This window comes from Rhinatrema bivittatum, chromosome 3, assembly GCF_901001135.1.
Source record: "Rhinatrema bivittatum chromosome 3, aRhiBiv1.1, whole genome shotgun sequence".
NCBI lineage: Eukaryota > Metazoa > Chordata > Amphibia > Gymnophiona > Rhinatrematidae > Rhinatrema > Rhinatrema bivittatum.
In genome coordinates, this window is record NC_042617.1 from 301,786,919 (window position 1) to 301,814,520 (window position 27,602).

Consider the following 27,602-nt stretch of genomic DNA (forward strand, 5'->3'; position numbering starts at 1 on the left):
CATCTGAATCATTACCCATGAAAACCTTCTCCATTACGGGTACCTCCCCAACATCCTCTTCAGTAAACACCGAAGCAAAGAAATCATTTAATCTTTCCGCGATGGCCTTATCTTCTCTAAGTGCCCCTTTAACCCCTCGATCATCTAACGGTCCAACTGACTCCCTCACAGGCTTTCTGCTTCAGATATATTTAAAAAAGTTTTTACTGTGAGTTTTTGCCTCTACAGCCAACTTCTTTTCAAATTCTCTCTTAGCCTGTCTTGTTTCAGGACCTTATGTTTATAAAGGATTGAATCGACATCCACACACAATCATCATATTACAAAGCAATGTAATAGACTAGACACCAGCAGTACTTATTCAAGACCTTACCGTCCGATTTCCTCAAGCCGAGAAGCAGGGGCTGCCATCAGGAGCGGTCAACTGCAGGAACTCCCGAACTTACGTCTACGTTGCAGGATCTGCTTCTGACTTTGCCCAGGCTGCTCTCTGAATTTAACCAGGTGTGTTTGCGAAGAGGCTCGTGATTACTAATTCCTTAGGGGAGTGATAGCATTGTTACGGGAAGCTCGAGCTGGCTGCGTCAGCAGGATTGCACAAGGAGGCCACTCTTGTCAAACTGCTATTGCCCAGCATGTAGCCTTCTTGCACAGTGCTTAGAATTTCCCCTTCAAGCCCTGACCCGGCAGGAATACCATCGAGCACAGAATCGGGTCGACACCTTTGTGTACTAGTTTGCCTGCGTGTTTCTAAGCCTTGTTCCAGTCTCGTCTCAGCTTTGTTTCAGCATCCTCCTATTCCAGTATCCTTCTGTTCCTGCGTCTATTCAGATAGTACCCTTGGACCGACTTACCGGTACTGACCTCTGCCTGTTTCTTGACTACGCTGATTGCTGCCCAAATATTGACCTCTGCCTGTTCTCGACCACGCCTGATCTTCTGGAACCTGCTTTGGCTTTGGCTGACTACTTTCAGACTGACCTTTGGAACTTGGCCCTCGCTTTCGCTGACTGCTCACGGAATGACCTTTGGAACTTGACCCCTGCATTGGCTGATGACGCTTCCTTTAATCTGGCCTTGATCCTAGCCTTATCCTCTGAGACACTCTTCCGGCTTTCTCAGGCACCTTCTGTTCCTAGCCTGAATGTCGACCATGCAACCTTGATCCTGGTGGGCACACCCTTGAACTATCTCTCAGGGAGATCCTGCAAGGCCCACCTAAGTCCAAGCTGTCCGGGTCCAAGGGCTCAACTCGGGGAGGCCCAGAAGTAAGGAATTGCAATAGTCCAATTTTGATAGAATGATCATCTGGAGTACTATACGGAAATCCTGAGCATGGAGGAGGGGTTTGAGCTTTTTAAGGATATGGAGTTTGAAAAAACTCCCCTTCATTAGAGTGTTGATGTGGGGTTTGAAATTTAGATGTTGATCTAGGGAGACACCCAAGTCTCTGACGGAGTGAAAGGGAGCGTTTGCTAGGGTGGTGTTGTAAGAGACGGATTGGGGTATACGTTCAGGATGATTTGAGATTATGAGTAGTTCAGCTTTCAATGCATTTAGAGCAAGATGGAGGTTGGATAGTAGGGAGTTGATAGATGCAAGACATATATATATTACATATATAATATATTAAAGAGAATTTCGAGAAGGGATTCATCAGACCCTCCGACACACATAGCACAAGTCTCACTCTGGAGAGGCTGCTTGTCTAATCGCAAGCCTGAAGAGAGAGAAGTCTTCAACTGCTTTTTAAGTGGATTGGCACATTTTGTCAGGCGGAGAGGTTCGGGCAAACAGTTCCAGAGACAGGGACCGACAATCAAAAAATGCACGCTGGCGGGTTTCACCAAGACATGTGCCACATGGAGAGGGAATGTCTAACAAACAGCAGAGCATAAAAGCCTAGCAGGTCAATATAATCGGAGGATGGAATTTAAAGAGGATATTTCTTCAGAATAAATGGCTTTGAGGCCATCATAGCTACTTCATACTTTATCCTCTATTGACTAAGCAGCCAACTGAGGGAGCATAAATACTAAAAACAGCGCTGATGTGCTCATTAATTTTACTTCCATTGAGAACTCATGTAGCCAAGTTCTGAATAATCTGGAGTGGGCGTATGGTTGAAGCAGGCAAGCCTAAGTAGAGAGGGTTGCAATAGTCCAAACAGGTTAGAATAAGTGATCGTAGAATAGACTGAAAATGATCCGTAGAGAGGAAAGGTTTTAAGTGGCGTAACATCCGCAGTTTAAACAGCAACGAGTGAGTCATCTGTTCGACATGCATCTTCATAGATAGATCTGGTTGAAGAGTTATTCCATCTGGACTGGAAGGTTAAAAGTTTGTTCTATACCTTAACATAGTAAAGCCGGTAGGTGAAGACCAAATGGTCCATCCAGACAATGTGGAATGTTCTAGTCTGAAGGGTCAACCCAAGAAGGGGATGACTGTTTGGGAAGAGAATCAACTTAGCCCTTCCCATAGTGGTATGGCTTGGGGAAATGGTCAAGGGATGAAAAGTTTACTTTATAGTTTGAGAAGTAAAAACTTCCAGCCCTAAGGTTAAAGGAAGGGTAGAAAAGTGTGTCAGTGGTATGTGTGGCAGGGTGACTCTGAGCCTATGACAGTGTATAGTTGGTGTGGCATAAAAGTTAGCATGCGCATGGGTAAATTGATGGTTGTCTGAGAAAAAGAAACCTGGGAGCAGAGTTTGGAGGAGCCATGCCAGAAATGAGGAGTGAGAGCTGTTTGGCAACTTCCGTGATACCCAGGGAAAGAGAGAGAACTGTGAAGTGTTCTAGCTTGCTGAGAGATGAAGAGAGTTGCAGTGAGGAGTCTAAAGGGGTTCTCATAGCCCTTGGAGAGAATCTGGAGGAGACAGTGAAGCATGGTATGGAAAGAACTGAGGTGCCATCCCCTGTGGCATCACCAGAGACAAGGATGAGCTACAGAGAGAAAGAGAGGGAGAGACTGGAAATAGACACAGCAAGTACCCCTGTTGAGGCACTACAGGTGATGGAGCAGTGGAGGAGTCCAAGGTTGCTGAGACTAAAATGGAGAAGCAGAGTGTGTGGAGCCTGCAGAACCCAAGGGGAAATGGTGTCTGCCAGGAGTCCAGTGGAGGTAGAAACTGCATTCTGCCAGCAAAAGGGGGTGAGCTGCCTGGGGCCCATCAAACGCCCACCAGCCTGCCCTAACTGGAAGAGGACTTCCTTTGAGATGTATGCAATGATTTTTTTTTTATTAATGTGAAAATATATGCTTTGACTTTACCTAACTGTGACTTTACCTAACTATGATAAAAAAAATGTGTAAAACAAAACCAATAATCAGCTGCTCAGGTATTTACTGTAACTTCACCGATCGAAACTTGTAAACTGTTATGATGGCAAAACCGAATGACAGTATATAAAACTCGATAGATAAATAAATAAATGTGATGATAGAGTGAGACCTTGGAAATAGAGACTTTGGGATTTGGGTGGAAGGAAAGTACCTGCCCCAGTGGAGAGACTTTTAGAAAAAGAGACTTTTGGGCTGAGAGAAAGGAGAGAACTGGCCCTGAAGAGAGTTAACAAAGAGAGATACTGTGTGCCAACTATTCTGGGCTGGGAAGTGTGACTTTTAAAATTACTTTTGAGTATTGGCTACAATGACCAGTCTTTACATAAGAATACAAACTTGTGAAACAGAACTGTGATAGAGGGAACTCTTTTTCCTGATTTGGGAATTGGGAAACAGAGAAATGGACTGTGATTTTGAGAAAGATGTGTTTTCCCATTGAAACTGTGAATGAGGGACTGTGCTGTTTTCAGAGATTGTGACTACTGAGCCGTTTCCAGAACTGCATTTCCACTATTTGTTTTGCTTCCTGCATGAGTTGATCCTCCTTCTCAGCAGCCAGAGAGCAGAAAAATCCACCCCCCCCCCCCCCAGCCTAGGTGCTGAGGGACAGTGTTCCCCTCGTTGGCAGAGTTGCCTCAGGGCTCCCCAAGGCTGGAAAGGCGACCCACAGGGGAATTGGCGGCGGGGGGGGGGGGAGGATTACACTTATAAACTATAAGGTATGCGTATTTTGTAGAAAAATGTGTCATGGGTGGGGATCTGTTGCGGGGAGGGGGTAGACGTCAACAATTTTCACCCAAAGTGTAATTTGTTTGAACCTGCCCTGCACGCCCATGATCTAATTACTTTGGTCACTAATAATCAGAAATGATTATTGGTGACTTGGACAAATGCTACTTAAAATGATGATATTTCTCAGCAGTTAGATGAGTATGAGCTATCAGAGAAAACCAAAGGAACAGCATGGAAGGGAGCACAAGGGATAGTTGTGAAGGGGGTAAGAGAGAGTGTAGGTGAATCTTATTATTCAGTAGCACTGGCATTGTCTACACGGGTACACGCAAATCTCAATAGAGAGGTACAAGTCATACAGGTACATTGAAATAAATGGGAGGGTCTTTCTGTATAAATGAGGTGGGAGGAGGAATATAAATTTCAGAACTGGGGAGCAGCTAGGGAATGGGTGTAGGCCAAGTATTGAAGAAGAAGAGACACTGAGACATGGTTATGTTAGAGACTGAAAGGGAGGGACTCCACAGATAGGTCCAGGTAAGGAACTCTGTGGGTAGAGAGAAGGAAACCTTGAAAAGGCTCTTTGAAGTTAATAAAAGAAGGAAATGGAAAAGGAAGAAAAATTTGGAAACGGGCATAAGTGCAGTGATTATTAATACCCCCCGGTCAACTGACCCTAAGACCTCTTTAGTGGTTTTGGGACCAGTCCTGGTGTTTCAGTTCTCCAATGACCACTTTAGGTTCCCCTGCGGACATGGGACCTGTGCAGTCCTGTTTTTCATCTTTGGAAAGTGGTATTCCTGGCTTTCACAAACCCTTGAGACGAGGGCTGAAAAGTCGGGATGATCTCAAAATCGCGCATGATAAATGGGAAGTCTGTGAAAGCCATGGAGGGGTGAGCGAAGGAGATGGGGGATCATTCTCTTTCATGCTTTGGTGCTGGTTGTCGTCTCCTTTGTAATGGAATGACTGGTGCGTGACTCACAGGTTTGCAACTGGAAGGACCCAGAAGAACTACGAGGCCTCCTGGACTTGGAGCTGAGGAGCAGAGGGGAGTCGCCCAGCAAGCTACTGGAGCACTGCCAAGATGTCATCAGGTACAGTGTGAAAACAGGTAAGGAGGAACGAGGAAGAGGCATGGGGAAGGGCAGAGGGCAGTGGTGCAAAGTCCACCCAAGCCAGTGCAGAGGGCCCAAGGAAGAAGGGGACCCACTTGCAGGTGCTTTCCGGATCTTCTTAAGAGGTTTCCCCCCCCCCCCCCACTCTGATGTTCCTTTCCAAAGCTGTTATTTGGGGGCCCTTAGTGTAACCTTATGCCAGCAACACAGCATCAGCTTGCACGATCAAAATGAACGTTCAAAATTACATGAAGGCCACTCAGCTGAAGAGGAGGCGCCATTGCTGATTCACAAAAAAAAAATAAAAAAATTAAGCATGCCAGGAAATGAATGCAGTAATAATTCTTTTTACCTTTGACTCCGCAGTCTTCCTGCTGCTCCTTTATACCTCCATCTAGGGTTGGGATCCTGGTGCCATGAGCGTTCATTTGTAGCTTACCCACCCTATTTTATTTCCCCTCCCAACTTATTTTTAGCCCGGTCATTGCAGTGATGCTCCTGAGCAGAAGCCCTGCACTGATGGATCCTGAATCAGGTCACTTAGGGTGTCACCGTTAGGCAATGACCATGACTCCTTCCCCTCCTGAGGGAGCTAGGAGCACTACCTTCGCAGAACAGCAAGCCCTCAGGGTAACGTTGCCTGACTTTCCACATTCTGCACTTATGCCAGTGAAGAATTTCAGCCAATTCCGGATCTCCGATGACCACTTTGCCTTCCAGTACCGAGCATGGCGCTAACAGCAGTGTGCTTGATCCAGCCCCCGAATCTGAGCTTGCAGGAGGTGCCAGGTGCTGTCGTCAGCCCTTCAGGCCCGGGCTCTTTAAAAAGCTAGATCTCTGGTTGCTTTAAAATTTCTTGTGGTTCCTGTGAAGTGCCAGCTTCTCATTTGTCTCTCTTTCTCATGTAAAATTGTATGTTAAATCTGAAAAGCCAGCACCTGTGTAATCTTTGTTTCTGTCTCTCTCTCTCTCTCTTTTTCTCCTTTGAAATCTCCAGAATTTCTTGCCAAGCTAGTCCCTCCTATGAAATGTGGCATGCCTCTCTTTTCTTGTCTCCTGTGAGAGCAAGCCTTTCTCTTAAATGCCAGCACCTGTGTCTTTTTCTTGTGAATGTAGTATTGCTGTGCCCAATTATTTTGTGGGGACATTCCTGGGATCGGGACTGATCTGGTAGGAGACCCCCTCGGGCAGGCTCCATCACTCCTTGTGATCTTGGGGAAGAAGTGGGTGGGATTTCCTCCCTTCACCCCATGAAAAACAGATGGGACTGTAAACAGGGCTGGCAGGATTTACAAAATATGTTCAAGTTTTATTCGATTACATGACTATAATTATTTCAAACAGCACATTTATCTTTTTGTGGGTATTAGTCTCAGAGTATATTACTATATTCATTTCTACAAGGTATAAACCACCAGTACATTTAGCTACTTACAGGGTTTTATTCCCCACAAAGCATGACTATATAAAAAAAAGAACCTCTTGTGTTCCCTTTGATCCAATACATTTACCCTTCCCCTTTTTTCTCTTCCCTCTGTACCCTAGGTTTCACCCATGTGAAGAAATGTAGCTGGGCTAGTGGGTGCCACTGCGCATAAGGGAGGCAGGCATCTGTTGTGTCTAGACTGCTGCTACCATTTCCTCTGCTTCACCTCTATTTGACTACTAGGTTTACACCCTCCTGGGGGATCGAACTCTTCCTCCTAATCCACCTCTGGGGTCCATGCCCTCCTGGGGGACCCAACTCTACATCTGCACAACCAGTGTCCTGAGACTTTATTCCTCAGTGGGAGGACTTCCCGTTGCTTGGGTTTATACCTCAGCTGGGTTCATGGCTTGCTTTGTTCAGTGACTCTGGCTCAGCTATGTCCATGATTAGTTATTTGCTTTTACTCAGCCTGGAGTAACTCTCTCTTCTCAGCCACAAGACCGAGACCCAGGTAGAATTATAAGGAGAGAAAGAGTGCAAGCTCTCCCGTCTTACCTGCCCTTTTTCTCTGATCTTAAAACTAGGTACACAAGGACTTAAGGAACCTAAATAACTCCAGGGTGATCTTGAAAATAGTCAGGGATGAAATAATATGAGTGCCTGAAGTTCCAGAAATTGACAGAAATGAAGACACTGCTGCAATACTTAATGACATAATCAAAATTGGTGCTCCTGAGCTGGTGGAGCGAGATTAAATTTGGCAGAGCTCATAGAATGGGTAAGCTGCTGTCTGGACAGCAGCTTACCCATCCTGCAAGCTCAGAGAACGCAGATATGCAACAGTCATTTTAGCCTGTGTGCATTACTTTGAATTCAAGCAAGTTATCTTAAGATGTCTCCAGCATAAAGATCACATGGTCTACAAAGAAGAAAAAGATTACAATTTTCCAGTCTATCACCAAAAAAAAATCACAAAATACTCTTGAAAGCAGGAGGAGTTTCAGTCCCTTGAGGGAGAAACCAAGAAAATATAGATGAGGCTTTCTGTCAGCTTTTTTCTTTAAACACATGGCTATCGAAGAGCTTGAAGACTAGAGCTGGCTGAGCGCTTCACTGGTCAGTTGAAATCACCCAGGGAGCCATCTTCCCTACTGTAGGAGTGGACAGAGATAATCACCAAGGAGGAGACTGCTTCTATATTTCAAAAAGAAATTCAGCTTCTGACCGCCTGATTATTCTGAAGAGGAAATGGATCATTCTGCCCTTGGATAAAACATTTGTTTTTCGGTTTTGCTGACTATAAAATTCTTTTTAACAATTCTCATCTTACCTTTGTAGAGCATTTTCTCAGGTGTGGAAGGGGTTGGAAGGAAGTATTGTGTCTGAAAGCTGGATCATTTAATAATTGCAAGGCTTTTGAGGGTATTTATCTTCTAGCTCAGAGCCTTGTTTAAAATCATTCTTGTTTTTCCTTTTTTCTGAGCATGGAATTAGTGCAGTTTGGCTCTGTTGCTACTCATGTTTGTCTGTTCGTGGTTTGAGGGTTCATACTGGGGCAGAGAGGTTGCTAAGGATTGTTGTTCAGATCCTTTGCTCTGTGGTCTCCCTCTGTTTTCTTTATCCACTTTAGTTTATGAGTTATAGGGCTTCTTATAAAGATTTTTACTAGGGCCATAATTCACTGATCACATGAAGCATATTAGCTAGAAAGGTGATTTTATTCAAGAAACACATTTCAAAAGTGATAGGAAACTTTGCCTTTTATGCCTCGGCAAGAATTAAGAAGAGCAGTGTGGGAAAATTATTATCTAGTAAGTAAAACTAGGAAGGACCCCCCTGAGTAGATAGATTTTGGTGACAGGTAAAGTAGTAGATTGTTCCATTACTGTAGCATCCGTTTATGCTTTGAATGTCAACTGGACTGAATTCATTTCTAATTGTTTTATTAACCTTTTGTCATTCTCTGAGGACAGACTGTTTGTTGGGGATGATTTTAATTTGGTTCTTTCTCCAGATTTGGACAAAAGTGGTCTGATTTCTAAAGAGCTGAGGAGGAAAGCTAAGCTGTTTGAGCGTTTAGTACAGGAGAATGGGCTGTTTGACCCATGGAGAGATTTGTATCCTGGTATAAATAATTAGAAAATCTGCTGTAGTCAGTCAGTTGTCTGTTTTTGTTGATTTGTTTTGTCTGTCCTGTCCCTTATATTTGTATTGTTGATTTTAAATTTATGATTAAAAAATTTTGGGCGTCCAATTGTTTTGGTCAGGTAGGGGATATAGAATTCGAAAAGAATAAATATCCTAAAAAAAAAAAAAAAGACTTTGCTTTCTTTTCTCCTCCTCATAATACCTATTCAAGGATAGATTTTGTTTTCAGTTTTGGTTTCCGAAGCAATCTTTTATCAGTTAAAGGCAGTCCTGAAGCTCAGATTAAGATAAGTGATACATTGTCTCAGAGATTTCCTCTAAACAGTGAGATGAGGCACGGTTGTTCTCCCCTTTTTTTTTGTTTGCTTGGGTATGAAGTTGTTAGCAGTTATGATCAGAAGATGTTCTGATTTTGTGGGCATCTTGGATGCTGATAGAAGAGATAATAGGATTGCCTTGCTTGCTGATAATGTACTTCTTTAAGTTAGGAATTCAGACTACTTTGAAGGTTATTTGCTTGGGTGTCGTGAGGTAAAATAGGAGAATTTTCAAAGGCGTGAGGGATGTAAATGTAACTACTATTGTAGCAATTTTCAAAAGCCATTTACCCACGTTAAGTTCACTTAACGTGGGTAAAACCGCTTGATAATTTAGTGGCATTATTGTAGCAATTTTCAAAATCCCATTTACACAGCTGAAGCGCGTTTACACACACAAAATCCAGTTGGGGACGGTAAATTTAAAACAGATGTGTGGGCGCCCATGTTCACGTGTATATGGGCGCGCGGCCAGATATGCTGACATTTTATATCGTGCGTGCAAGCACGCATGCAGTTTATAAAATTGGCTGGGCACATGTATGTGTGCTCCTAATTTTAAGAGTGTACACAGCAGCCGGGCAGTGTCGGCTTTGAGGCGCACAAGTGAGGGAATCTTATAACAGGCACCTGTCCAGGCCATGACCAGTTTCACCAGTTCGTCCACCAGTTTCCCCAGTCTATAGCTAGGTCTTCAAGACCCCCCCTGGTTCTTTAGCCTGAACTCTCCCCGGTTAACCCAGACCCCTCAAGGACACTCATATGTGGCTGGAAATCGCTTTATTCTGACTTATACCTAATTTATAGAAGAAGTAAAGTTGCACTGAAATGGACCTGGATGCCTGCCCATGTGAGTACACGCATACATGCGTATCTCTTGGCCCTGCCCTGGAATCTCAGGCCCCGCCCACATTCCACCCCATTTCACCCCCCCCCCCCCCCCCAATGTGAGGTATTTGTGCATCAGTACTTATGCACGAATGAGGGTGGCTTATAAAATCAGGTGACCACGAATAAGCGATACATGCACACCCATCTCCCAGTTTTGGCACATATCTGGCTTTTAAAATTCACCTTAAAGTGTTTAAATGCTTTTGAAAATCAGGCGCTTAATATGACCATAACTCTGAGGTTCTCGGGTTCTGGATAAAATCTAAAACACAAAAGAGGTTTCAGATTGCTTTTCTTTTCAGATGGAGTGGTAATTCATTGAAATATTTAGAGAAATTGTATTTATTGAATTTTCTGCCATTACTCAATAAAGTGAAGCGAGATTTGAAGGTATGAGCACTGTTCCCGATGTCAAGTTTTGGTAGAACTGTGTCAAGAAAAATGAGTGTCCTCCTGCAATTTATATTTCTATTAGAAATGTTACCAATTTTTATTCTTGACATCTTCTTTTAGGATACTTAAAAGCAGCTTATTTGGCAAGGAAGAAAACTGAGGGTGGGATTGGCAGCTTTGACTGCTCAGAAAGATAAGGGGGCGGGGGAGGTTTGCACAGAGCCGTAGCTGGCCTATGGTCAATATGGCCTCTGCCATAGGTGCCATCCTCGAGGGGCACCATCACGTTCACAAAATTTGATGGACAATCCGCCGGCCTCAAGAGGTCAGCTGCCAGGGGGAGAAGAGCTGCTGTACTAGCTTCTGGAGTCGGGGGAGAGTGGCAGTGGGCCCCCAAATTGAGACAAAAAAATTGCCAATGCTGCCCCTTGCCTATGCGCAGTCAGGTACAGAGGGGCCCTGGGAGCTCCAAGAAGCAGCATTGGTCTCCCACCCCTGGAGGTCAGGAGCACACCCTGCCAAGCAATGTCAACCTCTTCCACTGCATTTAAGGAGAGCGTGAGCTGCAAAAACAGAACATCAGTCTCTCATCTCACCCCCGCAGCCTGAAGTATTATCCTTGGAGCTGCATCAGCTTCCCTCCCTGCCTCAGCAGTCAGAATGAGCGCGGCCCACGGACCAACAAAAGCAGCACCCCTGGAAGTCAGGAGGCGCCAGCCCATAAAGTAACAAGGGCCTCTTTCACCGCCCCCACGTTTAAGAAGAGCGTAGCCCACAGACCGAAAAAAAACAAAAACAAAGGCCTCCCATTCTGCCCCTGCAGTCAGAAGAAGCATGCCTGCAAAGAGAAAGAGAGAGAAAGAAGGAGCATGTGTGTGTATGTTTGTGTGAGAGAGAGCAAAGGACCATGTATATGTATGTGTGTTTGTGACTGAGCATGTGTGAGAGAGAGCGAATGAGCATGTGTGTATGTATGGCTAATCATGTGTGTGTATGAGAGAGAGAGACCGCACAGGAGCATGTGTGTGTATGTGAGCATGTGTGTGGGTGTGCGCATGACTGAGCATATGAGAGCAAATGATTGAGTTTGCATGAGAGAGAGCAGAGCATGTTTGTGTATGATTGAACATGTGAGAAAGTGAACAAGAATTTGTGTGCATGACTGAGCATATGAGAGAGTGAACGAGCGTGTGTGTATGATTGAGCATGTGTGACAGCGGAGCATGTGTGTGTATGACTGAAAATGAGAAAGCTAGTGAGCATTTGTTTGCGTGTATAATTGAGCATGTGAGAGAGCAAACAAGCATATGTGTTTGATTGTTTTGAATCTGCTCCTGTGGAAGGAGGAGTTAGAAATCTGATATGCTCAGCTCCTGTAGAGGAAGTAGTAACAAACTGTTAGGGTTTAGACTGCGGAGTAGCAATCTGTTATGAATCTGTTGCTGAAGGCTCCTGATGGGAAAGAGTAGCAATCTGTTACCAGCGGAGTGCTTGGAGAGGGCACTCAGCTGCAGAGGAATGTAGATACGTGAATCCTTAGGCCGATGGCAGATGACTGCGCCCCCCGGAGGATATCCTAAGAGGGACCACCGGCTAGGCTTGGGTATGGAGACAGACACAGATAATTATTTTATTAGACAGGTTAGTAGAACCACCAGAGGTGGCAGAAGTGAGCTGATATGCCCGGCAGGGCTGAAGTCCCTCAGGTACTGGAACAGCGATCCCAGGGTTGCTGAGCTGTAGAGAAACTATAGACAGTGAGGAGACAGGGTATGTTGTGTTCATAGCCAGAACTGGATGACAAAACTCACATAAGGTCTTAAGGAAGCTCAGTAGCTGGAAAGCGTTAGGCCCTCGAGGAGCGAGTACCTGGTTCCAGGGAAAACTCTGAGAGAGCGATGGTAACTCACAAATGTCTGTATCTGCGATAGCTTCCAGGCAGTAGAGAATCTTCAGAGTGTTCAGGAACATGGGCCCTCGAGGAGCGAGTACCGGTTCTTATCTGTAATCTGAAATAAAGAAAAGAGAGTGAGGCTCCCGAGGAACGGGTACCCCTGGTAAGTCCGAGAAGGCAGAGTAGTTTGGGAGTAAAGCCGAAGCAATCCCCTTGCTAACTCGATTCGTTAGCGAATACTGAGACCTTTATATTGGAAGTGGATGACGTCATCTCAGGAGGACGCCCCCGAGGTTCGCGCCCTTGCTGGTACATCAATCGGAGCGCAAGCACGCCCTACGTCATCAGGGAACATGGCGGATCCGCAGCATTGTGCCGGTCCGGAAATGCTGGAGGGAGACAGCAAGAAGACACTGCGGCAGCAAACCATCCATCAGACCCGGAGGGAGTCGCCACAGAGGTAAAGAGGGAGGAGTGAGGCCATCGAGCAGCGACGGACGCAACAATGATAGAGCATGTGTGAGAGCAAACAAGCATTTATTTGTGTATAACTGTATACGTAAAAGAGAAAACAAGCGTGTGCATGGGAGAGAGATTGAGTAAATGTGTATGTGTATGATTGTGCATTTGAGAGAGAGTGAACGAGCATGTGTGTGCGATTGTGTATGTGAGAGAGCGAATCAGCGTGTCTGTGTATAATTGAGCATATGAGAGACAGCAAAAAGATTGTGTGTGTATGAGCATATGAGAGAGCACAAGCGGATGTGTACATTTGTATGACTGAGCATGTGAGCGAACAAGCATGTTTGTGTGTATAATTGAGAGTAAATGAGTTTGTGTGTGTATGATTAAGCATGTGAGAGAGAGTGAATGAGCATGTGTGTGTTAGAGAGAGAGGAGAATATTTGTGTACAACACATAGTTCCCCCTACCATCCCACAATCTTAGAACATCAGGAAATCAAAAGTTCCCAGGTATGGAAAGCAAGGGATTTATTAATATCTGTTAGTTATAATTATTGGGTACTATTTAACATATCTGCAGTTTTGAAATATTTTATTGCCATATGGAAAAGCTTTATATGAGTTTTAAATTATTGGATACCATTCTGTTTGTCATCTGTTCTGAAATTTATTTTTATTAGTATGCTTTTACTATTATGATTGATGTTTTATATTTCTTTATTTTATTGTTTGATATTTTATGAGGAATGGCGATATTTCTGTTTTTCCCTTGTTGCATTGCATACAGAGTCTGGCTGTTTGTGGTTTCCAGTTCAGTATTTGTCTGCACATTTCATCTATAATTTATGGTCTCTTTATTTTGTATTTAGTGAGGGTCTGTCTATGTCCTATACATGTGACAGAAGTGAGGTATTCTGCTAGTGTGTATTTTCTGTGTAGGGATCTATAGCAGCCTGGCTTGTTGTGTTTTTGTAATAGGAGGTATAATTGGTGTTTTAGGACCTGATGTAATATTTACAGTGTTGCCCTTTCATAAGTAGGATATTTATTGTTTGAGTGCTGGCAATTAGGGCTGTTTTGATATGGGAGATTTACAGTATTGTAATTGCAGTTCAATATATGGCCAAACCACATCCAACATGCATTACCATAGGCCTAATACCATATGGGTTCCAAGTGTCTTTTTAAATTTTTTTTTTTTTTTGCAAGGTTTCTGGTTGGCACCATAGCAGTACATGTACATATAATATACATGCTGTAAGTGATTTTTTTTACCTCAAAGTCCTTTCTCATATAAAATCTGTTATTATAAATACATAATTTTGAAGTGTATGGGGAGGGTGCAAGGCTGTAAGGTTCACCTAGGGTGCTTTTACCTTACACCAGCCCTAGGGAAGAGTGGAAGGTGTGATTGGTTGGAAGATGATCGAGAGGGTAGGAGAAGAGGAGGATTTGGAGATGAGGGGGTTTCAATGGCACAAGAAAGGATGCAGCTGTTGAGGGGAAGGACTAGGGGAGCTGGAGATGGTAAAAGGAGCAACTCAGTGAGGGGGAAGATGGAGGACTGAGAGGGGGCAATAGAGGGAGATTTGGGGAGGTGTGGGATTGGCACAGAGAACAGGAGGGAGAGAAGGGGGATGAAATCTAGATGAGTGAATAGAGAGGCAGGGACAAAGAGAATGAAGAAAAAGGAAAGATCGATATTAGATAGCGTAGGGGAGGTACTGAAGAGACATGAGAGAGATGAAACAGAATATGAACAGGAGACCCTGTGAAGGAGTTAGGAGACCAAGAAGAGGAAAGCAGTATAAAGAGATGAGGGTAGAAAAAAGCATTTCATATTCAGTTTAGTGGATGGACTCTCTTGAATTTGGGAATGTTCAGCTTAGGATATCTTATTTTGCACAACACAGGAGGAAACATATTTCTGTTTCACTTTCTCTGGTGTTGCATGGCATGCAGAATCTGGTTTCTTGGGGTTTCCAGTTCAGTTTTTGAATGTAGGCTTATGGCGCCAGGATCCCTGTATTGGTTCCGATTGAGCTGGAAGCCCACAGGGGCAGGAGGAAACTGCTGGATCAAAATGAAAATGAAAGCTCCATTTAACAGAGTGTCCTGGCTTGTGGGATCATGTGTTATGTTCAGTTTAAGGGTGCCCTTTTTTACTTGGCCATGGGTGCCAAATACCCGGCTATGGCTCGGGGTTTGCAATATCTGATTTTAGAATGTATTATGGGCTGTGTTGTTGAAAAGTGAAGTCTTTTGTCTGAATAAGTACCCTGATAAGCAATGGATCTGAATGGTGAAAGAATTAGTAAAGGGTAAGAATTCTGCTTTCCCTTAATGGGCTCAGAACAAGACTGGAAAAAATATTTTATACATCTCATCCTTTTGTCTCCTCTGTATTGGAGGTTTGGTATTGCATTTCAAGTAAATAATAATTTAAAATGGCTCCCTTTTCTGTTAGCCCTGCTCTGGAATAATCTTGATTTCCCCGATCACTTCTCTGAGGTTAATTTTTCTTCTTGGATGAACATGGCTTGAATAGGGCTGGTCAGCTTTTTAAGTGCAATTTGTTTCTGTCTTTGCAGGATGTTAAGGAGACGTTCCATTTTCATAATATATCAGCCCAGTTGAAGGGATGTTTTTTTAAGGGTCCCTTTAAATCGTTGTGTGATAGAGAGTCAACAGTTTTTGAAAAAGTGATAACTAAGTCGCCGAGAGATAAAAGTTTAATCTGTTATCTATACATTTCTGGGGATAGGAAATGATACTTTGAAGACATTTAAAGAGGGATGGGAAAGTGATCTTGGATATGCTTTAAGTGAGAAGGAACACTCCAATTTTTTTTTAAGGTTGAGGAATAGGAATTCCATCAGTTCTAATATCCAGGAGAAAGGATTCAATGGCAAAGATGGCCAACCTTGCTACCAATAACAATAGTAATAGAAGTCTCTTGAGTAGCCTGAGAAGAGCTTGTTCATTCAGGGTTACCAATAACTACATGACGGAATCTGAGTATATATTCTCGTTACATTGATCAGAGAAAGAGTTTGGGTAAGTAGGTAGTAGAGGGATTGGTTCCTGCTGTGGAGTCTAGAGGAAAGCCTGGCTAAATGGCCAAGCTTTAACTTATTTCCGGAATATCTTGTTTCATATTTTATGGGCAGAGCAGCCGAATGTGTGCATTGTGCATGTTAGTCTAGCTGAAGCTAATGAAGGAGAGGAAAAAAGGGCCTTCTGCCACATGGGAACTTCAGTCTTCCCAGTAGGCCCCATTTTCCTCCCCTTCATTAGCTTCATCTCCTACAAGGGGAGTGAAGGAGAACAGAAGTTGGGAAAGATACTCAGGGGCCAGTTGATTCACACATTTGAAGGCTAAGCAAGATGTTATAATTTATATCCTGCTCTCAACTGGGAGCCAGTGTAATAGACTCAAAATCGGCATTACATGCTCAGTGGATTTGGCCCCTACCAAAAGTCTAGCTGCAGTGGTCTGCAATAGTTGGAGGCATTTAAGGTTGTATTGCAAGATGCCTTGGAACACAGAGTTATAATAGTCAAAATAATTGGTGATCCATGAGTGTATGACAGTAGCTAGGTCATGTTTCTTAAAGTAGTTACGCAGTTGACGAATCTGGCGGATATCCATAAAAGAGATCTATACCACAGCTAAGATGTAGGTTTCCATTGTAAGATGTTTGTTGAGTTGTATCCCCAGTTTGCATACAGAGTCTTTAGGTTGTAAGAGAATTCCTGACAAGTTTGGTATAGTAGATAGAGGATGCCCTTGTTGACTTTCACAGAGTTTCAACATGGAGGGATTTAGCTTGAGTTTATGTTTATTAAGCCATAGTGCTACTGCTGATATATAGTCATTGAGATTAGCTATGACTATAGCTTGGTCTATTTCCGTTTGGATGCAGAGCTGGATGTCAGTGGCACATAGGTGACTTTCAATGTTGAAAGACTGGATGAGATTACAGTTTGGGTGGATGCTGATGTTAAAGAAGATCAGGAAAAAAAACAAAAGGAAAGAGCATCCCACCTCCTTCAGCACCAAAACAGCAAATTGAACTCCCTTCTGGGCTTTCCCCATAGGTCCACCTTCCTCCCCAGAGGTATCCGCAGGACTGATTCCCAATCTCTCCTGTTCCACTGGGTCCTACTTTAAACTGGTGTCAGCTACCTGTGAAACTAGCGCCATTTTATTGTATGGCCAACAGAAAAACTACACCAGCCTCAGGGCCTGCTGGCACCATTTTCAACAGGAGTGACTGAAGATTGCTCCTGCCCCTTTTTACTTCATAGATCCAAGGAAGGGGGTAAGAGACTTCTAGGGGAAGGGATATATGAAGAAGAAAGTTAATTTTGCTGTTTCGCCGCTAGGCTCGGTGTGCGCAGGGGCAGATTTTCTCAGGTTATGCGCGTAGCCTTTCAAAATCTGCCCCTCTTATTTTTTTTTTTCTATGCTTCTGTTTAAAATTAAAGATTGCAGGAGAAGATGTAGTCTTGCACAGTTGAGAGCAATGGACTGAGATTTAAAAATAATAATAATCCTGTAATGTTAGTTCAATGCAAATGGACTCTCTAGGCAAGTTATTTTACCTCCCTGTGGCCAGAGGTAAAGTAATGTTATTTTTTCTCCCCTTTGAAAGCTTTCAGATGGTCCAGGTGGCAAAAATGTGTTTGCCGAACCACCCATCCCAGATGTGGCTGAATGGAACTGTAAATGTATTAGGATCTGGTTTGGATGAAAGGAGCTACAAGACAGAAATGTAACACATTGTTATTTAGTAAAATTCCAACTGATCATTTTTGTCCCCAGACCTACAATGGAGGCGCTAAGGGCAAAATGGTATTGAAATTCAAGAGGATATGGGATCTTGAGCGGTGGGAAAGTGAAGTTAAACCTTCATGTAGGGTTTGCGGTGTTGCAGTAGGAAGGGTCAGTGGTCAGACTGGATGAGCTTGGAGGTTTTTTATCTGCAGTCACTTTCACCGATACGCTTCTCTGTCAATTTGAACGGCAAGCACATGATTATGAAAAATGTTCCTTCTCTAGGAGTCGCTAACATCACAGCTCTGTTTATGTTCCCTCTCCCAGGCCATCCTCTTTTCTCTAACCAACTGTTTTCCGGGATGGACCCTCATGCTCTGGCTGGGCGGATGATCACAGAGGCCCTCAACACAAGCCTGTACGTCTCATACTTTTATCTGAGTGCAGGGGGTTGGGGGGAGGGGGGCTTCCTTCACAAAACAGATCTGGCACAAATATAGAGAAGTGCTCAAAGCATAGCAGCTGATTCATGGATATGTTGGAGAGAATGGAGTGTACAGAATACAAACTAAGGGCCTCAATTACTAAGCATTTTTCCCAGAATGGGAGAAAAGCCTTAGTAAATCAGGCTAAATACACTACAGACAATGGGGGCAATTTTGAAAAACATCAGAGTTTGAATTACTTGGGTAATTTGAGTTTGAAAATTCACCTTAAGTTCTGAGGGTAACAGTACCTGCATATATTTTCACCTGCTGTTTCTGCAGGTGGATTTCTGGGTGGCAAAACTACACTCACACTCTGAGGTAGCCTTCAATAGTTACCAATATTAGCAGTGTTTATTATTAATGCTAAGTTATTTATTTATTTATTTAACATATTTCTATACCGGTCTTCATGAAGGGATTCATATCAGACCGGTTTACATTGAACTTAGGGGTTTAACTAGTTAACCAAACAAGAGAGCCGAAGCAGAGTTACATATAACAAGGGGGATGAACTTGGGGGCTAAAGTAGCCAGGAAGTAGACAGAAAGCAATTAACTCGAAGAGAATAAACATTTTTACAGTTAGAGCAGTTGAATTGCTTCTGTTGGTGAAGACTCTCTTGCTTTCTGTCCCTTTGCCATTTCCCTCCTCCTGCCTTTGTAAGTTATACCCTTTCCATCTGTATATCTGAAACCGTATTTAGAGAATTGCTGGCAATTTTCCTCAAACCAGTCCAGGCTTTCTCTTGCAATTCTAACTCCCTCACCATAGATTCTGTAGATCCGGTGTTTACGTCATCTGTTCTCAACTTGTTATAGTCACGTGATGTGTATCAGTATGAGACCCTTGAGTCTATTAAGGCCTAACCTTCTAAACATATCTTTAGCCAGAGTTGTCAAATTCAGGTCAATCAATTACATTACAAACGCAAGGTGAGATATCTTGAATTCCAAGGCATATTCATATTTCAGGTACATCTGTGATACCTCACCGCTCTCTGGTGTGGGCCTCCTGTGATCCAGGCATACCTGTAATGGCTCGTTTCCATTAGATATGGGTCATTTCACTTGTATTTCATGTGCCATATGTTCTGGATGATCTATCTGCTTTCTGCCAGGGCCACCTATGAGACTGCCCCAGTGTTTGTCCTGATGGAAGAGGTGCTTCTGAAGAAGATGAGGGAGCTGGTTGGCTGGCAGACAGGAGGAGGAATATTCTGTCCTGGTACAGTACATTATAAATTAAACATTATACAAATGTGATAAAATGTGCCATTTATTATTGATGTTGATGTGCTGAATTCAAATATGACAATTAAACCAGCTGATTGCCTACTGTTTCCATGATATTTAAGTTTTCACGTTTTATGTCTATTGTGTAGATAGTGCACAGATAGTAGAGTTTGAATCATAAATTGTAAACTTAGGTATTTTCAAGTATTTATGGTTGCTTATTTCACCTGTCCTATTCATGTAACACTTTAAAAATTAAATTAGCAAAAGGCTTATAAAAATAAAATTTAGTATGAAATAAAAGCCAAACATGATTATATATATACATAGTATAGTCCTTATTCAGTGGCTACTTAGCTCTTCCTGGCTTGTCTCTTGTATTCATTAAATGGAACATCTCTTGTCACTGGCCAGCAAGCACTGCAACCACTGATGGGCTCCATTTGCCCTGATACCGTTTTCCATTGCTGCAGTATCTGGTGAAATCACTTGCCATGCTCACTACTTCATAGTTTGGTGGAAAAAAAATCTAAATGAGAGTGCAAAAAATGTATCTTTAGTGACCTGTTGCAGCCAAGGCTTTTGTATCTCTTGAGGAGGTTTTCCACCAACTCCTTTTAGTTGTCTGCCTTGTTTTTCCAGGAAAATTTGTTACCACTAACTGGAGGGCTTTCCACGCAGTCTTTTCCTTACTACGCAATACGCAGTTAAATGCATCATCTCGAAATAGTTCACAAATCTGAGGCCCACAAAGGTACCTTCTTTTATCTTAGCTTCACATAACCTTGGAAATTTACTACCGAGGTTCTTGAAGGCTGCTTTAGTTTTGTCCATGGCCTTGACACATTTCTGCATCAGACCCAGTTTGATGCGTAAGGGTGGTAACAAAATAATTCTTGATTCAACAGTCATTTCTGGTTTAATTTGAGATCCTTTCCCTTCTTAACTCACTTCTCCTCCGCCATGCCCAAGTCAAAGGTCGTATATACTGACCCAGTATCATATCTTGAAAACTAAAGCCAATCAACAATTTTAAGCATCATTTTCATTCTCAGTGACCCAGATTTAGTAAAGTTTGACTACATTCATTTCGGAAGCATTTTGGCTGTAGACCAGTGTTATTAAAGTAATTTTGCTGAATGCTCGTCGTACTGTGCTTTCATACTTCAAAGTGAAGTATGAAAGTAACTTTGGAGGTAAAAGTAACCTTGAATCTGCAAATGTTCTACGTTCGTACATTGAGGTTAATTCCAAATGCAGTGATCCTGGATGTCCATGGGCTCCCTTCCCTCCCCAACCACTAGGTGCCTCTCACCACCATCTCCACCACATGGGTGTATGACATCAGCTGGTTCTTTCATAATCCTCTTGACTTTGTCTTCCTGCAGGAGGCTCCATCTCTAATATGTGCGCCATGAACGTGGCTAGGTACAAGCTCTATCCGGAATGCAAGCAGAAGGGCCTGTGGGCACTGCCAAAGCTAGTGGCATTTACTTCTCTGGAGGTGCGACCAGATGGTTACACATTATAGCAGGGATACAGAAAATCTTGCGCAAAAAGCGCTGCCAGACTTTTGCTCTGAAAGAGCTCAATTTAAGGATGAGGCACACATTCTGCTCCCCTTCTATATTTTCCTTCCAGAGTATTCTCTCCCATTCAGAGGCTAACTTTTGCATATGGTTTTGCTTGCACAATTTTTCTTGGTAGATTTTCTTTCCCTTCCAGAAGTTTCACAAAATTAAAGCTATGAAGAAAAGATGCACTAGTTCAAAATCCTGCAAGCAAACTGAATTGCAGGCCTTTTGACATTTTCTTCACTTGATCTGGCAAAAAAAAAATTATTATTTATGAGAGTGATATCTCTAAATGTGACCAAGATGGAGAGGAGGAAGGAACTTCTGTAGAATTAGAGGGAGGGGTTCCCCAGATTATACAGAATCCTATGTAGAAGGTTAGAGAGAAACCAGGCTAATGCTCCTGTTTTCTGTTCTGCACAGTGCCACTACTCCATCCAGAAAGCGGCTGCATTCCTGGGCATCGGGACGGACAACGTTGTCCTAGTGCTGGTGGACGATCGGTCAGTATTCACAATTTTACTAGGGAAGGGATGCAGGAAATCGGGGAAGCTAAGAGCCCCAGCCCAAAGCCACTGCTGCAGGAAGAATTTAATAGGTCAAGTTTTCAAAGGGTGTAATTGGCTAACCTTAGGAATCACTGGGCTTAAACATTTTCTCTCACTAACTGGCTATATTTAATGGTCCAAATTCACATGGTCAAATTTAGCCATGCAAAAAAAAAGGGTAGCTCCAAAGTTGTTCTCAGGGAAGTCTTACAACTTAGCCATTCAAATAGCAGGACCTAAATCTAACCAACAATATTTTGACTGGCTAGGTTTTGGTGAATTTTAGCTGAAAACCTAGCCAGTTAGGTTCGGTTGATAATTTTCCTAAAGATAAGCAGCTGCCGTTAACCAGTTAGGGCCAGCTAGTAGCTCAATGGCTAGTGCTGTGCACTGCTGTGTGGAAGGGCCCTGGTTTGCTCTTCTGTTCCCCAGATCAGCTGAGGCTGGGGATGCTGTGGGGGCAGTGTTCACTTCCCAGGGTGGAGGTGTGAGGGAGTCATGGGCACTGCTTAAAGGTACCACTCATGCAAAAGTCAGGAGGGAAACTATTAATTCAATCTACCCTAATAAGTTCCCCACTTTTATTGTTCAAATGATGAGGCACAAATTACTCCTTCTTGTATGCTAAATGTTCTTTTATGTTGGAGAAGTCCTCAGACTTGAGCCTGGTTATTGCAAACTCAAACAGGGCTTGATGTTAATCACTCATCCAAACAAAACCTCCAACTTCCATTTTATATTTGAAATGAAAATTCTCTACTAGAAAAAAAAGAGTTTGTAGACTTATCTGCAAAAATTGCTTTCAAATATGTTCATTGAATGTGACATTCTTTTACATGCAATGCACTGAAAAGGTTGGAGCTTCAAATACAAAAAAATGCCAAAGTATTCACTTGCACCAATATTCTATTTTACAGTCTTTTCTTGCATTTGTTCATGTGCAGTTGGTGAAAAATAAGTTCCATGTGTGTCAGATTCAAGCTCAAATAATGAAAATGTTAACCATCAAAGCTGGAGAAAACTTAGCTTTAAAAATGCTTTGTCTGAATGCGTTCCAGTTTCTTATATATTCGAGTTCCACCCTTAGAGATGAAATACTTTTGTCCACACTGACTTCCGATAAAGTGCTGACCTTGCCAACATTTTGCATTGAAATGCTGCAGCTGGACTCACTTTAAATGTTCCCCAAAAATCAAAGTGCTATAATCCTGGCAACCATCATCTTATCTTTCTGAAATGAAATTACAAACTCTATATATTAAAAAAAAAAATTTCTAATAGAAAATTTCACTTAAAAAAATTTAATTTCAAATATAAAAAGGTGGTTGGAGTTTTTTATGTTTATTTTTATTTTTTTTGTGTGTTGTTTTTTTTTTTTTTTTTACACCAGTGATTGATATCGAGCCCTATTTGAGTTTGCAATAACCAGGCTCAAGACTGAGGTCTTATTGTCCAACATAAAAGAATATTTAAAATACAGCAAGGAGTAATCATCATTTGAACAATATGATTGGGAAGCTTCTTACTAGTGTACATTGCGTAAAGGTGACACCTAGTGGCCAGATTCAGGGCCTGTGACTGCAGGAGTCCTGGAAGGAGCCCTGGTGTAGGACCCCCACAGCCCATAACCAAGCAGACTAGTTATGTTGGGGGCAATATAAAATAAGGAAAAATGTCCCAGGTAGATGGGAATGAAGGCTCGTGGCACCAGATCCCAGTCCTGGTTCTGAGTGAGCTGTAAGTACCAAGCAGCAAGAGGGAGCTGCTGAGCAGCAAAAGATGAAGGGGGCAATGTTCGAACTGCCTTCGTTGCCTACAGGGCCCATGGGTATTCTGTACGCGAGATCTTTGCACCAATTTTTCAAAGTGAATGTATCTGTGTAATTTCACTTTGAAAATTGCCATGGTTACTCTGTACCCATGGACGTTGCTATCTGCTTTTGCTGCGGGTGCATTTTTTTTTTTTTTTTTTAAACTTTATATATAGAATTTTATTGTCAATCACAGCAACAATACAGTGGAAAACAAACGAGAAACTCAAAACACGGGTCAGAACCCGAAGTGGTCCATGACTGTAGTTGTCCAAACCAAATGTAACAGAAAGCATGATTGAACAAATGTTTTACAGTGTATAAATCCATCCCATCCCCAATACCCACCCCCCACCCCCCCACACACAGCAACGGACATATACGCGTTGGGAAGAGAACGAGCAGTGACAGAATAAGATAAGTAATATAATATAAGATAAGATAATAACATAACAGAACATAATGGGGAAATCAGAAATTCCTCAGCGATACCATGGGTAGACAAACCAGAGTGATTAAACCAAGGGCTATAGACGATGGCACAATGGGCCTATAAACCAAGAAACCCCATCGGAAGCCGGGAACATTCAAGTGCAAGACAGAGTCGGGGAAGGAGAAGCTTGAGAGCTAAGCCATATGGCATACTGTACCCATATTTTTTCAAAGGCGCCCAAGCGATCCCTAAGTACCGCTGTAAGTCTGCTGAGTTGATAATGGGTGTATAACCTATGTTGGATCCTAGCTATGCCCGGCATATGAGGGCCCTTCCAAGACAATGCTATTTCAGAGCGAGCTGCAATAAAAACATGTGTCAAAAACCTTTGTGTGTGCTTATTGTGTTCAGGCACTGGGAGACCCAAGAGCACATGCCAGGGCTCAGCTATAATCGGAGCGGAAAGAATTTCAGACAGCCAACGGAACACCTCTTGCCAGACTAGGACAACCCGAGGACATTCCCACCAGAGATGATAATAGGTACCCAGAGTCCCACACCCCCTCCAACAAAGATTAGACAGGGAGGGGCGGTATTTATGGAGTTGCACAGGAGTATAATGCCACCGGTAGATCATTTTGACACTATTTTCCTGTAAGCCCACCGAAACAGAGCATTTATGAGCTAGGGAATGGATAGCGTCCCAATCATGGTCGTCCAACTGACACTGAAAATCCTGTTCCCACAGCACACGGTGGCGGGGAGGAGTCCTCAGCACTCCATTAATGATGCCATATATCTTAGATATGAGACCGCGCACGAGTAGTGGGTTCGTGCAATAAGTCTCAAAAAGTGTGCCCGTTAATTTCAAAATACCCCCACGCAACCCCCGTTTAATAAAGTGATACAGTTTGGCATAATGCAAAAAATCCACCCCACGAAGAGAGTACTTTTGGCAGAGCTGATCGAGAGTCATCAGTGACCCCTGCTGTTGTATATGCACCAGTCTACCAATGCCCATAGATACCCAGCTTTTCATGGTTTTAGAGGCGTCAAAGGTGGGGTATACAGTGTTAGTGCACAAGTATGTCATTCGAGTATACAATTCAGTGCCCACTAGCTGCGGTTTCCAAGTGTGCCACACCCGAAGTGTCGTGCGTAGCGCAAACGGAAAATAAACAATTAGATCCCAGGTCGCTTTTGGCTGCCAGGGCATCGCAGAGATGGGAAAACCTATAAGGGCCTGCTCCAAATGCACCCATTGCGGTACGTCACTGGTACGATGTAGAGCCACCAGAGCACGGAGTTGCGCAGCAGCGTAATACCACAGTAAGTTCGGTAGGTTCACCCCTCCCTGAGCTTTCGGTCTATATAACGTGGTCCTCGCCACCCTAGGGGGACGCCTGCGCCATATGTAGCTGCATAAAATTTGTTGCCATTGTTTGAGCACACTGTTAGATAAATAAATGGGAATAGTCGTGAAAAAATATAAAAAACGGGGGAGAACATTCATCTTGAGGATAGCAAGACGGCCCAACCAGGAGTGCATTTGATTCTGCCATTTGTGTAAGTCTTTTTGTATGGCTTTTACAAGGGGATCATAATTCAAGGCAAATAACTGGCTAGTGGTAGATCCTAATCGGACTCCCAAGTATTTCAACGCGGGCGAGGCCCACTTAAAGGGAAATAGCTGCTCTATCAGCCGCACCGCTGGCGGCAATAACGTGAGGTTGAGAAGCTCGGACTTATCATAGTTCACTTTCATACCAGAAACCGATGTAAACCTGCCCAACTCCGTCATGACACCCCGGAAGGAAGCCTCTGGGTCAGTAAGTGTGAACATCACATCGTCCGCAAATAAAGAGATTTTAAAGTGACAATCACCCCTACTCACCCCTACAATGTCCCTAGATTCCCTAACGGTAGTGGTAAAGGGTTCTAGAAATAAAGCAAACAAGAGGGGAGACAAAGGACACCCCTGTCTAGTTCCCCGTTGTATCGGAAAGGAGTCACCATAGCTCCCATTAGCCTTAACTCGAGCGAGAGGGTGATCATACAACTTCGCCAGCCAAGACATAAAGGATGGGCCAAACGCCATACGCTGCAAGGTTTTAAATAAAAAAGGCCAGTGAACTAAATCAAAGGCCTTTTCGGCATCTAAAGAAAGGAGGACCGCTGGCACTCGTTCACTGTGCACCAAGTCAATAATGTTCACGATCCTCCGGACATTGTCCGCCGCTAATCTACCGGGGACAAAACCCACTTGGTCGTTGTGAACTAAACCAGGCAAGACCCCATTAAGTCGAACTGCGAGGACCCTGGCCAGTAGTTTGAGATCTATGTTGATGAGTGAGATAGGCCTGTAAGAACTACATTTTGTAGGATCTCTACCCGGCTTTGGTAGCACTGTGATACCCGCAGTATTAGAATCACTACCAAGGGTAGCACCATGCAGCAAAGCATTGAAAGAGTCCGTCAAGGGGCCCGCCAGAATATGCGCGAACTTACGATAATAAGTGCCCGTAAAGCCGTCAAGTCCCGGCGCCTTGCCCGGTTTCAGATGCTTGATGGCACTAAGGACCTCACTCTGTTCAATGGGTTTGTCTAAAAACTCCCTCTGGGAGTCTGTGAGAACAGGCAATAGGACTGAGCTGAGATATGTATCGATATCAGCGTCAGTCACCGCAGGATTAGAGGCATACAACTGGGAGTAAAAGGTGGTGAAAGCCTGCCGAATGCCCTCCGAGGTTGTAATGGGGGTCCCCGATCCAGGATGTATTTTTTCAATGGCCATCTGGGTCCTAGCAGCTCGCAGCCTATGCGCAAGATAACGGCCCGCCTTATTGCCCCCCTCAAAAAATTGTTGTTTGAGAAGGAGTAACTGGTGGGTAATAGCTGCATCCTCCAGAGACCGGAGCTGGCTCTTAATGTGTAGGATGCGGCGGTAAACTGTTTGTGAGGAGGTGATGATATGCTGCTGCGTCAAAGCTTCCAGGTCCGCCATTAAGGTACACCTATGGCGTTCCCTAGTTTTATTACAGTAGGCTGCCTGGGAAAGAAAATGCCCCCGCATAACTGCCTTGGAACACTCCCATAACATCAAGGGATTAATATCCTCCGATCGGTTTTCCTGGAAATAATGTGTCATATGTGATTCAAGTTTAGCAGAAAATGTCTGGTCTTTAAGGAGACTGTCATTGAGCCTCCAAGGCCGATACCCTGAGTCAGAGCCTTGAAGGGCAAGCTCGACCCATATGGGAGCGTGGTCAGACCACGTGATAGGGTCGATCCCAGTTTGTAGAACTCGGTTTTGGGCTTGCGTAGAAACAAACAGATAGTCGATTCGTGTATAGGTACCGTGGGGGTTGGAGTAAAACGTATAAGATCGGGAATGCGGGTAGCGACGTCGCCAGACGTCAAGAATGCACCACTTGTCCAAGAAGCGAAGCCACCTGGTCCGAAATCTAGTGGCCGGTCCCACTCCAGTGCTATTGTCCAGTTTAGGGCATAAGGTGGCATTAAAGTCCCCGCCAAAAATGAGGTCCCCTTCCAAGTGTTGTTGCAAGAGACTATCAATCTTGCTCAAAAATGCCACCTGGTCGGTATTTGGGAAATAAGCATTAAGGAGGGAGAGGATGCGTTTACCCACCCTAATTTTTAAAAAAATAAATCTACCCTGAGGGTCTATAACCTTAAACAATTCTTCATGCACACAGGCCGCAGAGAGTAATATCCCCACTCCCACATATTTACGATCTTTGGAACTTGCCGCCCAGAAGCGAGAAGGGAAGTGGGGAAAGGTCAACAACCTTTCATGGTGTTTTCGCACATGGGTCTCTTGAATAAAGGCTATGCCCACCTTTTGACGCTGAAGCTCCCTAGCAAGTAACGAGCGTTTTCGAGGGGTGTTTAGCCCTTTCACATTAAGGGATAAAATCTTAGTAGCCATCACTCAGGTAAATATATAGAAGCAAATAAATAAATAGATAAATAAATAAGGAATAA

The 27,602-nt window shown here is 43.5% G+C and overlaps 1 protein-coding gene across 3 annotated transcripts in view; it reads left to right on the forward strand.

Moving 5' to 3' along the window:
* CSAD (cysteine sulfinic acid decarboxylase) overlaps positions 1–27,602 on the forward strand; it is a 108,061-nt gene that overhangs the window by 42,733 nt on the left and 37,726 nt on the right. For all 3 annotated transcript variants that reach the window (XM_029595062.1, XM_029595061.1, XM_029595060.1), the window contains exons 3-7: positions 5,065–5,191; positions 17,839–17,929; positions 19,117–19,223; positions 20,620–20,735; positions 21,229–21,308. In XM_029595062.1, the coding sequence (XP_029450922.1) occupies positions 5,065–5,191; positions 17,839–17,929; positions 19,117–19,223; positions 20,620–20,735; positions 21,229–21,308 (521 nt within the window). The remainder of the gene's footprint in view (positions 1–5,064; positions 5,192–17,838; positions 17,930–19,116; positions 19,224–20,619; positions 20,736–21,228; positions 21,309–27,602) is intronic.